This window comes from Mytilus galloprovincialis, chromosome 14, assembly GCF_965363235.1.
Source record: "Mytilus galloprovincialis chromosome 14, xbMytGall1.hap1.1, whole genome shotgun sequence".
Lineage (NCBI taxonomy): Eukaryota > Metazoa > Mollusca > Bivalvia > Mytilida > Mytilidae > Mytilus > Mytilus galloprovincialis.
Window position 1 is genome coordinate 14066458 of NC_134851.1, and position 16230 is coordinate 14082687.

General features: G+C 32.5%; 1 protein-coding gene across 3 annotated transcripts; it reads right to left on the reverse strand.

The window, feature by feature from the left end:
• Window positions 1-4886: 4886 nt before the first annotated feature.
• Window positions 4887-14768, reverse strand: LOC143058045 (innexin unc-9-like). Of its 3 annotated transcripts, none has more exons than XM_076231509.1 (3): window positions 14716-14768; window positions 7641-7743; window positions 4887-6955 (listed from the first exon to the last, which is right to left on the reverse strand). In XM_076231509.1, exons 2-3 carry the CDS (start codon window positions 7646-7648, stop codon window positions 5791-5793), a joined length of 1173 nt encoding a protein of 390 aa, XP_076087624.1. In that variant the 5' UTR covers window positions 7649-7743; window positions 14716-14768; the 3' UTR covers window positions 4887-5790. The 3 variants fall into 3 exon arrangements, with proteins under 3 accessions (XP_076087624.1, XP_076087623.1, XP_076087625.1); XM_076231508.1 differs by lacking the exon at window positions 14716-14768 and adding an exon at window positions 11190-11316; XM_076231510.1 differs by lacking the exon at window positions 14716-14768 and adding an exon at window positions 11213-11307.
• Window positions 14769-16230: the final 1462 nt, after the last annotated feature.

Below are 16230 nucleotides of genomic sequence, written 5' to 3' on the forward strand. Positions count from 1 at the left end.
GATTATTTACACCGTCCGCCGTTGACCAATTGATGATAACATAAATCAAGCTTGTCTTTTAAAATAACAAAAAATGGATAAAGACAGCTTTGCGTAGGGGGATAATTCATGTGATATAATTTTGGTAAGTTTACAGAAATAGAAGGTCCTTAATGCATTAATCGAGTAAAAATGAAGCAATTTCAGAAAACTTTAAGGATTGGTTTAGGAAGTGTTGGAAATACCTGATGGGTGCCCCCATATAATGTAATGTTCAAGTCCGTATCTTATATAAAGTAACCCCATAAAAGATTTTTACTAAAATTCGAAATAGACGGTACACAATACAGTCATTATCATTTATGATAAGGAATCCGAATAAGATTAATTAATAGTTATATCAGAGACGGATTCAAAAAAAGGGGATCCGGCATTTTGAAACCCTTTTTTAACTATCAATTCATTTGTATGGGAACATATATTTGGAATCCCCTTTTCTCCTGGATTGGACCCCCTCTCCATTTAAAAATGGCCGGAACCCCCAATGTATATTAAGTCGTTTATGAGGAGATGCGCTTACAAAACCGGCGAAACATATTGTACCGGTCCAACGGACGAACGGAAAGACGGACTTCTTTATCACTATAACCCCCCGCTTGACAAAGTGGTGTACAATTGAGTGTCAAAAAGACAGTTTTCTCGTTTGAATTGTTTTAAATTGTCTTATCGGGGCCTTTTATAGCTCACTATGCGGTATGGGCTTTGCTCATTGTTGAAGGCCGTACGGTGACTTATAGTTGTTAATGTCTGTGTCATTTTGGTCTTTTGTGGATAGTTGTCTCATTGGCAATCATACCACATCATTTTTATATAGCTCTACATCTTAAACAAAGTGAAGGAACTTTATAGGCTACAGTACGGCCTCGAATGTGTGTAAATACATGCATTTTTATATAACAACTAAATCTGTGTGTTTGTACAATTTTTAGTATAACGGAGGACATTTCTGAAACTTATATACTAGTATACATCAAACCTTCCTCTTATTTTAGCAACATTTAAACATCCTTATACTTAATGTAGTAAGTTGAGTACACCCTATCAAGCTAAAACATGTTTCATAAGTTTTTAGGATGTGAATGTATTGAAATATATTTGTGTTATTTAGAAAAATGCCACCTTCTAATGTATCGTAAATAACATTGAAATCACCACTAGAATACAGTGACATAAAGACTGATCATACAGTTTTAAAATAAACAAGCGAGACTGATCGTACAGTGATAAATTCAAACAAGTGTAATTTTCTTATTTCTGGCTTCAAAGATCTGGTTGAAACTTTGACCACCACTTGAAATATACTTCATTGAGTTAATTAAGTCTGGTTTTTACGTTAATTTGTACACTAAGAGGGCAAATAGGTATCAAAGGTACCAGGATTATAATTTAGTACGCCAGACGCGCGTTTCGTCTACATAAAAAAAGATTGTTTTTAGGTTCGCCGACTGATTTTTCTTAGTGATTCACTTGAAAATCTCTTGATTAAGGCAAAGACACGAATATTGAATGTGCGGAATTTAATTCTAAACCATTTGAGAATATCGATGTCGGCTGAATTAATCATTAAGCAATGTACAGATGATCAACTTACCGTTTAATTCAGTATACCCATCAAATTTAAAATGTGATCTAAAAAAGTTCTCGTTTCGAAAATCGCGACTTCCGGATAGCGTACAGAATAGTATCTACACTGTGATATAGCTACTATTGGTTTTCTCGTTTAAAGGATCACCATAACAAATGGACTAAAATGACTGTTTTTGCATATCACAAATGACTCCGAGTACAAAGTTAACTGTGGAGTCTGAAAAATGTTATGGCCGTGCATTTATTAGATATATATAAGGTTTTAGTGCATTTTGTGTTTCAAAAAGATAGAATGGTTTTGGAATTGTAATGGCGATTTATTTTTCGTTCCAGCTGTTGGTGTGAAAATTAGCAAACACCTTAATTATATTTGATGCTGTCTTGTCTGTCAAACCCTTTAATTGTCTTATCATTTAGGAGATATCTATGGTTCCTCTATTGTCCATATCAATCAAGGACAAAAAATACAATATAATGCAGTTGTTATCTAAGAGGAACAATTTAAAAGATTTAATTCAACTTAGTCTATTGTAGCACCTTCAGCAAAAACAAAAATAAAATGTTCATCAAATTATAAAACAGATTGTGTATTTCTGCTTATATGTTTATTGGATGTCAGGTCTAAAAACTTCCCTAACTAGACAGCTAATTATGTTACTAGACTTTTTTTTGGTGTTTAGACACAGCCAATATGTCTATGATGATCTTTAATTGTTTCCCATTTTTTAATTCTGGCGCTTTTAAATGTTTACTATTCTTTGTTGAAAGTTGTAAGGCGACATTATTTTATTCTCAGGTGAACAGTTATTACAATTTAAATAAGTCCACTTTCCCTTTTTTTCAATATAAATAAAATTGAGAATGGAAATGGGGAATGTTTCAAAGAGACAACAACCCGACCAAATAAAAAACAACAGCAGAGGGTCACCAACAGGTCTTCAATGTAGCGAGAAATTCCCGCACCCGGAGGCGTCCCTCAGCTGGCCCCTAAACAAATATATACTAGTCCAGTGATAATGAACGCCATATTAATTTCCAAATTGTACACAAGAAACTAAAATTAAAATAATACAAGACTAACAAAGGCCAGAGGCTCCTGACTTGGGACAGGCGCAAAAATGCGGCGGGGTTAAACATGTTTGTGAGATCTCAACCCTCCCCCTATACCTCTAACCAATGTAGAAAAGTAAACGCATAACAATACGCACATTAAAATTCAGTTCAAGAGAAGTCCGAGTCTGATGTCAGAAGATGTAACCAAAGAAAATAAACAAAATGACAATAATACATAAATAACAACAGACTACTAGCAGTTAACTGACATGCCAGCTCCAGACTTCAATTATGAGAAGAACATAACCCGTGTCATGCCAACAACTGTTTTTAGAATAAATGTGTTTAGTTCCGATGCAAAGACCTTATCAGTGACTCAATATTAACGCCAAAATATGCAATATGCAATCTTTAATGACTTGACAACAGTATCGTAATTATATCCCTTCTTAATAAGTCTATTCAAAGGTTTTGTAAGTTTCTGAGGTGAATACTGACACCTTTGTGCTTTATAAAGAATATTTCCATAAAAAATTGGATGTGAAATACCTGAACGTATTAGAAAATAGCTAGTTTTGATGTAGATTAAATTGCAGTGGTTACTTCTTCTTTAGATGTTGATCTGTTTACATGTGTTGTGTTGGTAGTACTTCAGTAGTTCTATACGGATTTCAAAAAGTGATATTAAAAACTGATACGACAAAGAATAAATGACGACGACCTTCTGGTGGTACTCGTCAAGAGTTCATTGACTTATCATTATATAGTAACTTTTACTTCAGAAGTAAAACCTGGTGGCCATTGTACTATGTTTTATGTTCTAAGAAACATTTAATCATATAGGTTCGTGTATATAATGATTTTGTCGCAATAAGATAAGCTATAATTGTACCAGTGGCTCTTTTGTCCTGATCACTTCGGTTGTTTATTAAGCATAGTGAACGGAAAACCACTGGGTGATATTACCAGGAAAAACTGCGCTTGCTCAATTCTAAACATTTTAATTGGTGACAAGGTAACCACCATAGGTTTTGAGATAAATATGTTTGTGGTTGAAGTTTTATATATAGTCCACTTTAATCCTAAGGAGTAAAAATGCAATGACCTAGAATGACTATTCGCTGTAGTTTGCGTGGGTGTTTTTGACATATATTTATATATGAAATTTATCAATTTCATTTGCATGTTTCAAGTAATAATGGATCATTCTCTGTGCTCTTCATATGAGTAACTGCTATCAATTTCACTAGTTTTCTTGTTTAATGGACAATGTGTTAGCTATCATTTGCGTGTTGAAACATCTATGATATAAAACAAACATAGCATATTAGAGTATAAAAGTGTTTATGATTCTATGAATGCTTGTTTTTGTTGGTTTTTGTCTTCTTTAATGTAAGAGTCTAAGATGGACCAATTTATATTTCTGTACCTATCCAACATCGCCTCAAGATGAAGTTGCATCTATTACCTTTAATACCGTCTTATCTGCTGTGTATAACATATCTACTAATTCTTTTCTTGTTTCAAGTCAAGACTATGACAGCTGTTTTCTATTCGTTTGATGTGTTCGGGGTTTTTAGTTTGCCATATGATTAGAGATTTTCCGTTTTGAATTTTCCTTGATTTTTTTGTTTTTTAATTGGGAGTGGGGGGGGGGGGGGGGGTGGTATTTTACTTTTTTCCTTACAATTACAATGTGCCATGTGTATTTATTTTCAAAGGCTGCACGATTTCAACTAAATTTCTTTTCCTTAATGTTGTCGTCGGGTTCTTGTCTTAAAGACGTATACAACATCTTATTTTATTTATATGAAAAACGTTTATCTAATTTCAACTTACCGGAAATTTTCCCACAATACGTCGTTATGCTTTCTTTAATCACACGGGTTAAAGGTGAAGATTTATTTCCCCGAGGGTATCACCAGCCCAGTAGTCAGCACTTTTGTGTTGACTTGAGTTATCATTGATATGTTCATAATTATAAATTAATTATTAACAAAACTTTGAATTTTTGAAATACTAAGGCTTTTCTACCTCAGAAATAGATTACCTTAGCTGTATTTGGCAAATATTTCAGGAATTTTTGGTCTCAATGCTCTTTAACTTCGACCTTTATTTGGCCTTTTTAACTTTTTTGTATTCGAGCGTCACTGATGAGTCTTTTGTAGACGAAACGCTCGTCTGGCATAATAAAATTTAAATCCTGGTATCTATGATGAGTTAATTTATTAACAAATTCAAACATAGAATTGTATGTGCTATAATTTAATGATGAAATTATCGTTGTGCTAAAATCATTATATGTGCTAAATCACTTTATGTGCTAAAATCAGTTTGGTGAATGAATTAAAATGGAAAAAAAAAAAAAACCGATTGATTATTTTGTGTAGAAATGTAAACATTGAATGTGATACCCTATGCTATAATCATTATTACATGTATACTCATTGTAAAATTTACAGAATAGTGATAGATATTGACCGGTGCATTACGGTTACGCGCATTACCATTACATTTGCGTGCAAAAATCATTACGTTTGCGCACAGCTTTTCATTACAATTGCGAGCATTTATTTGATAGGTAAACTCATGTAAGCTTAGGCAAAAACTCTTATTTATCTATGAATTTATTTAATTATTTTAAGTAAAAGTACCCTTTCCGTTAGACTAAGTCACCTATTCACCCACGAGGATGTGGAAGTGAAATACAAGCAGGATAAGTTGGTTGCATTATATTCTATCAATTCGGAAATTTTAATACTCATCACCTACTGATGATTTTCTCCCCCGATTTGCTATTAAAAAAAAAACTTCAAATGTTCGTTACTTGAAAAAACTTTACAATCTAACTTACAATAGATTATTTACGAATTTTAAAGAGATAACTATTCAGGGTACTTGATCACCCTGAAAAATTCGCAATGAAGTTACAGGTATGCCTTAAGTTATAACAAAATTTATCACGCACACGTTTTGAATCGCAGCAATGTAAAGGACTTATTTCAATTTTCGCTGATTGCATTATAATCTAAAAACTTATAATTAGCGATTATGAATGGTCAATGTTTTGACTTTACGTAAATCTTTATCATGATTTTTGATTGGACGAAATCATTCTGACTGATAGTTTTTCCATAATCTGTTGACTATTTCCCCAGCTAAAACTTGATTAACTTTATTGCTCATCAACCATATCAGAAAAACACCATCCCTACGCAAGTAACAATGGATAAAGTCCCTTTGTTTTTCAAGGTCATGTTCAGGAATCTTCTGATTTTTTGACACATGCTCTTTGTCCACTTCCATGAATTTTTGAATATAGATTTCTGACCGATATGGCAGTATGGTTGAGACAAGATGGTATATAAAGTAGGTAAAGTTTAAGAATGTCATAAAAACCAGAATGAACCAGTCGATTATAAAAATCATCTCACTGTACAGGTTCATTGGCAGCGAGCACTGTACAGTCCAGCTTTGTATATTTGTCATTTGTCTTATATGAAAATCACAAAAGGTTACGATAGGAAATTGTTGATGATCAAAAATTGTTTTATCCTTATACACACGTGACAAGACATCGACACCTAAAGTTTTGAAATCTACTCCTAGTAAAATATCTACCATTACTATTTGTCCGACAGTTGAAATAACGTACAGCAATGTTGTCATCAAAAAGATAAACACCAAAAAGTTTCCTTTGTGGAATCCGTACGTTACTAAAAGTTCCCGAGGTCCTTCCCATGTTTTGTACTGTATGTTAAGTCGGTTTCGAATTTTCAGATATTTTTGTAAATACTGTACAGTCCCTTGAACTTTATCTTTTCTATCGTTTCCATATGAAAAAGTAATATTGTCGGTCATTTGAAGGAGCTTCTTGATATTTAAAGAAGAATAACCACTAAATGCTAGCCAAAACATTCGTGGCGCGTAAAAGAATAAGGCTTGAAAAACCAAGATCAAAGGTATCCATTGATAATATTGAATTGTCCTTGTCTCCTTTATGCTTGAAACTGTCGATAAACTTTCATTGAAATCTACTACATAAGTATTCCGAACCCAACAGTAGTCGTTGATGTATTTTACTTGAAAACCAGGAAACTGGGCAGGACACCAGCAACGCATAGGTGAAGTCGCCAAACCACGAGTACTTAAAAATATTGCAACACTTAAACAAATCACTAAACATCCCAATCGATTGGCCTGGTGCACCAAAGGATCGTCGGATCCACCGATTTTTATATACAAGATATTTTTTCCTGAATCGTACTTTTTAATTCTAAAAGAAAAGTAAAAGATCACATGAAATCAACGGGAATGCATTTATTTACTATACATAGACTACTGTATTAAGGTTCGTGTTGCCTATTCTTTAGTTTATTATTTGTGTCATTTGTACTATTGTTTGTCTGTTTGTCTTTTTCATTTTTAGCCATGGCGTTTTCAGTTAATTTTCGTTTTATGAGTTTGACTGTCCCTCTGGTATCTTTCGTCCCTCTTCTATTAGTGTCAATATTTAATTTTTCTAGATTTAGTTGAGTGATTATATTATCTGTGAGTCATAATCATTAGATGTATTTTACTTTTTTTTTCTTTGTTTACAATTTGCAGGAAAAAAATCTGATAGCGCAGAAGCACCGATAATATATTTGTAGAACACTGTAAGATGTGTCACCCGAAGTTGTCAATCGAAAAAGTTAATCAATGCATTTACAATTGTAAGATGATGATTTTGTATTATATACTAGTATATGAGAATAAACTGTTTGACTAACGTCCAAAACGATTATTTCTTACATATGAAGGCAGACCGAATGAAACATGAGTGCAACAGGTAGGTTCAGTAAGGTAGTAAAAAGGGTTGTGAGATTGCTGAAAACCTAGGTTATATTCGATAACAGGCATTTACCCCACAGCGAGTGTAGCAAGGAATTTTTAACTTCATAAACGAACTCAATACTTACCCTCCCATGGTACAAATGGAGTGGACAGCTTAATAACACGTGACTATTTAGGGAAACTACACAATTTAGGCAGTGACGTAGTAATCAAAACACAATTTACATCCTGAAAATTAACAGTTATACTTAATGCAATTTTAAAACATTAAAGCATACAATCAACATAATCAATATGTTTGGTTTCAGGCAATTTGCAATTACAACAATTTTGTCTCGCCTTGACGAAGCCAAAAGAAAGACATAGGTATGCTGTTTCCGGCGTCGTCGTCGGCGGCATCACCAATGTATTAGTTTTTGATTAGGTTTTGTTTATTGTGAAGCACAAGTGGTAGATCAATGATACTTGGTATGCAGTTGTATTAGCATTGGCACATCTCATTCAATGGAGAGTAGTTGGCGCTGTTTGTTCAGTCCCGGTCTATTGTCTCCGTAACTTTTGCTTAGTTAACATATATTAATGTGTGAGTGAGTCAGTTGATTGGTAACCACTAGTGGTAGGTCAATGATATTTGGTATGCAGTTGTATAAGCATTGGCATATCTCATTTCCTTGGAGATTGTTTGGCTATACCTCCTTAGGTATGTTCTAATGACTTCGAAATTTTGCTCAGTTTATGTGTACTAGTAAGTGATTATGTTGTTACAAGGGCAAACATTTGTGGTAGGCCACTGTTAATTGGTATTATCTCAACTTTGAACATGTTTGGTTTTATAAATATTTTGATTTGAGCGTCACTGGTGAGTCTTATGTAGACGAAACGCGCGTCTGGCGTACTTAATTATAATCCTGGTACCTTTGATAACTATTTACACCACTGGGTTGATGACACTGCTGGTGGACTTTTCGTCCCCGAGGGTATCACCAGCCCAGTAGTCAACACTTTGGTGTTGACATGAATATCAATAATGTGGTCAATTTTATAAATTTCTTGATTACAAACTTTTCGAAAAAACTAAGGATTTTCTTATCCCAGGCATAGATTACCTTAGCCGTATTTGTCACAACTTTTTAGAATTTTGGATCCTCAATGCTCTTTAACTTTGAACTTGTTCGGCTTTATAAATATTTTGATTTGAGAGTCACTGATGAGTCTTATGTAGACGAAACGCGCGTCTGGCGTTCTTAATTATAATCCTGGTACATTTGATAACTTCATTTGTTTAAGCCTTATCATATCTAATTGCCATTGAGAATGTTTGGCCTCGCCCTCTCAGTCATTTTCTATTGACTTTGAAACTCTTGCTTAGTTAACCTGTATATAAGTTTGTGATTAAATTAGTTTAAGATGAAATTTATTGGCATTTGCAGGTATTTATTCCATGGAGATTATATATCCCCACCCCACATTATGGTTCATTGCATTGACTTTGAAACTGTTACATAGTTTACAAGTTGATGTTTGTGTTTAGATATAAGAAGATGGTGATATGAGTGCCAACTAGACAATTCTCCATCCAAGTAACAATTTATAAAAGTAAACCATTAGAGGTCAAAGTACGGTCTTCAACACGCAGCCTTGGATCACACCGAACAGCACTTCCTATGGAAATTTACAATGAAAATGGGAGATTGATTCTTGATATTTTAGTCGTCTTTAGAGTACAACAAACAACTCTTAGTATATTTTCATATATTTTATCAAGCTACAATCTAGATGTCGTGATTTTTTAGTTGACAATTTTAATATTAAATTTTTAAATATGTCAAGGTAAAGAAACTCAAATTTATAGAAATAGTTAAGCATATATTCTCCTTTCTGTAGTTTTAAAGTTTCTTTAAACAAGGTCGATACTGGACATATGTCAACCAAAAACTGACTCATTTTTGCAGAGTTATCTCCCCTTTCTAATGTCAATATTGATTTTCAGATTTCCTCAAGTTAGATTTTATGTGGCTTTTTCTGTGTACATTTGGGGCTTTATGCTATAGATAAGAGCTAAAACATTTTCTGTTGCAACTAGTTTGGCTGAACTATTAGGAGTTTTAAAACCACTTTTCAGGTAAAAATGAACATGGGTGTGTCTTTATACATCCCGTTTGAAAAGAAGACAAATTTTGTGATGCTTTAATATGCTGATGACAAAATCGATATTAGTGCCAATATAACTATATTCAAAATTCTTATTACAACATTGGTAAGATAACCTTTACTATTAAGTTTGTTTAAAGGGAACGACCTACAATAAGTTAATTGCATTTGGTATGCAGTTGTATTAACATTGGCACATTTAATTTCCATGGAGATTGTTTATGCATGTACCTTCAGTCATGGTCCATTGACTTTGAATATTTGCATAACTTACATGTTAAAGTATTGCTATTTTAATTTCAACATTTGAAAAATTAAAATAACAAAAAGGCGAGACATATATCTGTGACAAACAGTTCATTAACATATGTATCATAGCTAAAAATAACCAACTTTGAAATATTTAAAAAAAAAACATTATGGTTGAAAGACTCGAACCGAATACAAGAAGTTACCCTAAATGAAAGAATGACTTCGTCAGTTTATAAGTGAAATTCATTGTACGAAATTTATTTGATATTCAATGTTGTATTGCGAATTTAAATTTCAAATGTGTTCTAGTTTTTATGAGATAATCAAGTGCTTCTTAAAATACAAATTAGAAAAGTTAAATTTTAAATTCATGATTAAATCAGTAGTTAAAAAGTAAAATTACAAAAATACAGAACTCCAAGGAGAAATTCAAGTGGCTTGATTAAAACTCAAACAAATAAAACGGAAGAAAACAACTGCCATATTCCTGGTTTGGTACGCACATTGCCTATGCAGAAAATTGTGGATTGATACTGGTTTTATAGCTAGCTACATATCTCGCTTGTATGACATCATTGGACTTTCCTATATAGAAATAAATGCTAGCAAACAGTAAAAACGCAAAAATACTGAACTCCGAGGAAAATTCAAAAAGGAAAGTCCAAAATCAAATGGCAAAATCAAACGTTCAAACACATTAAACGAATAGATAACAACTGTCATATTCCTGACTTGGTACAGGCATTTTTTTATGTAGAAAATGGTGGATTGAACCTGGTTTTATAGCTAGCTATACCTCTCACTTGTATGACAGTCGTATCAAATTCCATTATATTGTCAACGATACGTGAACAAAACAAACAAACACTATAGGTAAAAATGTCAACAATAGGGGTACAGCAGTCAACATTGTGTTATCATCGTAATCACTATAAAAACAACAAATGTAACGAAAAAGCACAAAAAGGCATACATTAAATTTAACATCATCTTTTTGCTTATATTATACGATTTTATTTATCTATGTAAAATTCACCCATAAAGGATGGAAGGTTTTAAGTACTGGTGTAAAATTGCTCGTTTGAAATTCGCACAGGTAGACATAAAATAATTTTGTCGTTTAAAGTATGACGGGATACATAAATACAGAGTCACGTAAAGTAGATATAACAAAAACAGACTTAACAGCAAAAGTAATAATAATAAATAAAATAATTGTGAGGTTCAAAGTATGCATCCTCAGTAGATGAAATTTTTAAGAAACTACTTACATGTTACATGCTAGTATAGTTACCATTTTGATCCAATGTACTTTTGATTTGGAAAGAATTGTTAAATTTAACATTAAGTCTTTCCAGCCATACATAGAAATAAACACTATGAAATAAGTAAAAACCCATTGATAAGCACTAAGTTTATCAACTTTATCTTTAAAATTTGCACAACGAATTTAAGATTATATAACAAGTACATTACGATATCTTTTCACAGGTATTAATAACGTGGACATATTCAATGAAGTTCATACTGTATTTGACCAATTTTGCCGTCGTCAATGGGGATTTGACAAATGCAACTCTTTACATGCTGTACTAACAATCCTATGGTAATCCAATTTAAGTTAAATTTTAGAAATTAAGCATTTATAGCATTTCGGAAACGTCGACTGCGATTGTATATTTTCGTTGCCAATAACTCTTAGCGTACAAAAATTAAAAGTATCTTTCATGAGTTGATTTCCCCGACAGTTAACAGGAGAATTGAAAACAGACGCCGTCCAAATTAAACGGGGTATCCGTTATTTTTTATTCTTAAATATTCCACCACGCAAAATAGATTGCTTGTGAAATATAAGTATTATTATACTATATAAGCTGCATCGCGTAGAAATCGACTTTAGGCAAGTGCATGTATACATGTTTAAGTATAAGACTTTAATTGATTTGAAAAATTCAAATAGGAAGTAAATGATAAACTATGATCTGCTCTGTATGGTTCTTATAACAATTCAATTTTCAAACAGTTACAGACTTTCTGAAGATATGTTCAGCCCGAGATATGTTAATAGTTATCAAAGGTACCAGAATTATAATTTAGTACGCCAGATGCGCGTTTCGTCTACATAAGACTCATCAGTGACGCTCATATCAAAATATTTATAAAGCCAAACAAGTACAAAGTTGAAGAGCATTGAGGATTCAAAATTCCCAAAAAGTTGTGCCAAATACCGCTAAGGTAATCTTTGCCTGGGATAAGAAAATCCTTCGTTTTTCGTAAAATATAAGTTTTTGTTAACAGGAAATTTATAAAAATGACCACATTATTGATATTGATGTCAACACCGAAGTGTTGACTACTGGGGTGGTGATACCCTCGGGGACGAAACGTCCACCAGCAGTGGCATCGACCCAGTGGTGTAAATAGTTATCAAAGGTACCAGGATTATAATTTAGTACGCCAGACGCGCTAAATGTTAACAGATGTATTGATTTCATTTGCAATAGTTCAATTTCTTTCCGACACAGCTTATTTATTAGTGCAAACGTACAATGGATATAAATGGTGAAAAATACAACAATGATTATTCAAAATATATTTTAGTGGTATTTTTTAAAAAAACGGTGTCAAAACGTATTGCACAATTGTTATCAGATAACCTTTTATAAAAGTTTAACTGTAGTGAGGGAACATTTTGATTTGACTACTTTATATGTGCCATTTACAGAAATCAAGGACATCGGATTAATACCTTTAAGCGTAAACAGTCATAACACTCGGAACAGTCAATTAAACAATTAAATTGAAATCATTACACAGAACATTAAATATAAATGTGTAAAAACGCTAGTTGATGTAATTTTAAAATATATGTCTGCACTAACACTTCAAATATGTAATCAGTAAAACAGGAGTTCGCCATCGATTTAGAAAGAGTTAATGTGTTGTTCAGTCTTTAGTGTTTTGTGAAGTGTTTGAGGACTACTGTTTTTTTTCGCTATAGTGTTGTCTATCACCTTGGAAATTTCCCCCATTTTGTTTTTTTAACTTCAATGAAGTTACCATAAGTTATATACTTGAAGTACAGACGGAGTTAGAGTTGTCTTCTTTCTATATCCTAAATCTCTTTACACTTTCCGAGTTTGAAAGATTTGAAATATAATATAGCTGCTAAAATATTTAGCAATGTTTGACTTTAACCGTAGATGGTAAAAAAACGACATGGCCATCCAACACACAAAAAAACACCAGCCCATCAAACTGTCAACATAATTATGAATTTTCAAATCTTTTACACGAGGATTACATCTGCGCTCACAATAATAACCCGTCAATCGTGAATCAGATACCCGAAACTGTGTGATCTTATAAAATCAAAGTGAACGTTACAAACATGTATCTATATTTATTAAGTATTTCTAGATAAGCCGAAAAGAGATACGATTTCATAGTTGGCTGATAAAAGGATATACTTTAGAATACGAAGAAAACGTATACCGTGGAAAATCCCTTAGACTATCTTGAAAAAAAAATTTCAACTTATAACTGTGCAATATTTTAATACGATGTACGTGTGAATAAAATTTCACCTGTTGGTATATTTTCGTCATCTTAAAACTAAATTTATTTTTCTAAGAGTACATATCAATCGCATTGTCAATAGTCTTGTTTTAAAATTTTGTTTTTAGAACAATCCTCCCGACAAGATGATAATCTTATATTTTCGATTACTATGAGAATGTTCTTCAATCGAAAAACATGTATAAGAAAAAAACAAACAAAAGAAATTTTACAGTCAGAAAAGGTCAAACCGCTTCATCTCTATTATTTAAGAATAACATGAATAACTGAATAACGATGAGGCAAGTACTAAAACAATTGTAATAACAAAATATGTGCACATGCGTATAGCCATGAAAAGTTAATCTGGATGAATGAAATCGCCAATAATTTAAAGTACGTTTATGTCAGAATAATATACATTCAATTTTGAAATATTTTTTACCAAATAATTTATAGGTTAAAAGACATCTTGAATAATTTAATTATGATGTATTCTAATTAGAAAACGGAAGTTCGACAAAAGTCAATCAGTTTGACAAATTAAAGGAAATAGGAACAATAATAATAAACAAATAAACTAATGAAGTAAAAGTCAGTAATGAAAAGACCTTGAATAAAAAGTAAAAATAATATATAAGTATCGGGAGAACATGACTTCAATCTTTATTATTCCGTCTCTTTTTACTTCATTCATACCATAGATGTAATCTTAATATAACGTTTAATGCTAAGAGAACTATGTAGAATTTCATGCATTTCTAGATTCCCTTTATCAGGAAATTCCAGAGAAAGCCAAATATAACAATTTACATAATAAAAATTTAAAAGCCAACATCCAATGCACAATGGAAACGAAAATTCAGAAATTATTGGCTTCATCTATTATTGCGAATTTTTAATAATGAGGAAAAATTTGGATAAGTTTTTGCGATTTCCGTAAAATCTACAAACAGATATATGCATTATCTGCAATAACAAAACATCAGAATAATTGCTGAGTTTACAATATTATGTAAAATGTTAACCATAAAATATAATACACCGTAATATTATCAAACTAGACACTTATATTATAAAGGATAAGCGGCAGATAATATGGAATATTGAAACTGATAAGTAACACACAAACTGACAATTCAATGACAAATAACGATCAACAGCCAAAGAACAACCAACAGTACACAAACCAAAACCAATTGATACTGATCGATGTTATAAATACGTTAAAATACTCACATGATTTATTTTTCTTTTGATTTTGTATCATGTTGATGATCAGTGATACACCTTTATACTTTAATCTAAAATGGTTGTTTATCAACGATGTCTTGATAATAAAAGAGGGATGAAAGAGGGAGAGGGAGAGTCAAACGCACAGATAGAAAATAAAATTGCCAGGAGCCTGTAATTCAGTGTTTGTCGTTTGTTTATGTGTTACATATTTGTTTTTCGTTCATTTTTTTATATAAATAAGGCCGTTAGTTTTCTCGTTTGAATTGTTTTACATTGTCATATCGGAGCCTTTTATAGCTGACTTTGCGGCATGGGCTTTGCTAATTGTTGACGGCCGTACGGTGACCTATAGTTGTTAATGTCTGTGTCATTTTTGGTCTCTTGTGGACAGTTGTCTCATTGGCAATCATACCACATTTTCTTTTTTATATTTGAAACGCCATGGCTAAAAATAAAAAGACAAACAGACAAATGATAGTACAGAAGACACAACATAGAAAACTAAAGACTAAGCAACACGAACCCCACCAAAAACTAGGGACGATCGCAGGTGCTCCGGAAGGGTAAAATATTATGAGATTAGATGGTTCTATAAAACTTGAAGGAATAGTTATCTTTTTATTATCTAGAAACCACTCTGGATAAGATATGTCCGTTTCCTTTATGAATAAATTTCACTTTGGGACAATTTTCAAAATTGTTTTAGTATCATTGTTTGCAATTTGCATGTATATGTGTTCATGTGTTTATACCAACATTATGTCGTATGTTAGAATATAAAGTCTGGTCGCAAATGCATAACAAGAACGTGTCCCCAGTACACGGATGCCCAACTCGCACTATCATTTTATATGTTCAGTGGACCGTGAAATTGGGGTCAAACTCTTATTTGGCATTATAATTAGTAAGATCATATCATATAGAACATGTGTACCAAGTTTCAAGTTGATTGGACTTCAACTTCATCAAAAACAACCTTGACCAAAAACTTTAACCTGAAGCGGGACGAACGGACGCACGGACGAACGAACGGACGAACGAACAAACAGACGAACGAACGGACGTACAGACCAGAAAACATAATGCCCCTCTACTATCGTAGGTTGGGCATAAAAAAGTAATTTAAGACATACATGTATTTATTTCAAGTATCTGTCAAAAACATAAATCAAAGTGAGTATTTCAGCAAAATGTAAATTGATGACAAGTCCATCTGAAGCACCAGAATTGATCCCCCTTGTATGGGGTACATGTTGTTCAGTCTTGAGTCATCTTTGAAGTGTATTGTAGACGTGGTCGTGTTTTCTGCTTTATTCAATTTTTGCGATAGTGTTGTCAGTTTGTCTTCAACTTGGTAGTGATGAATGTCCCGTCCCTTTTGTATCCCTTTTTTATGTAATGTTTGTTTTTATTGTTTTACCTTATTTTTATAATACATACACATACATTGGTTAATTATGTATACAATAAGGTAGACTTAATTATTCTTTAAAATGTACATACTGTAATTGTATGATA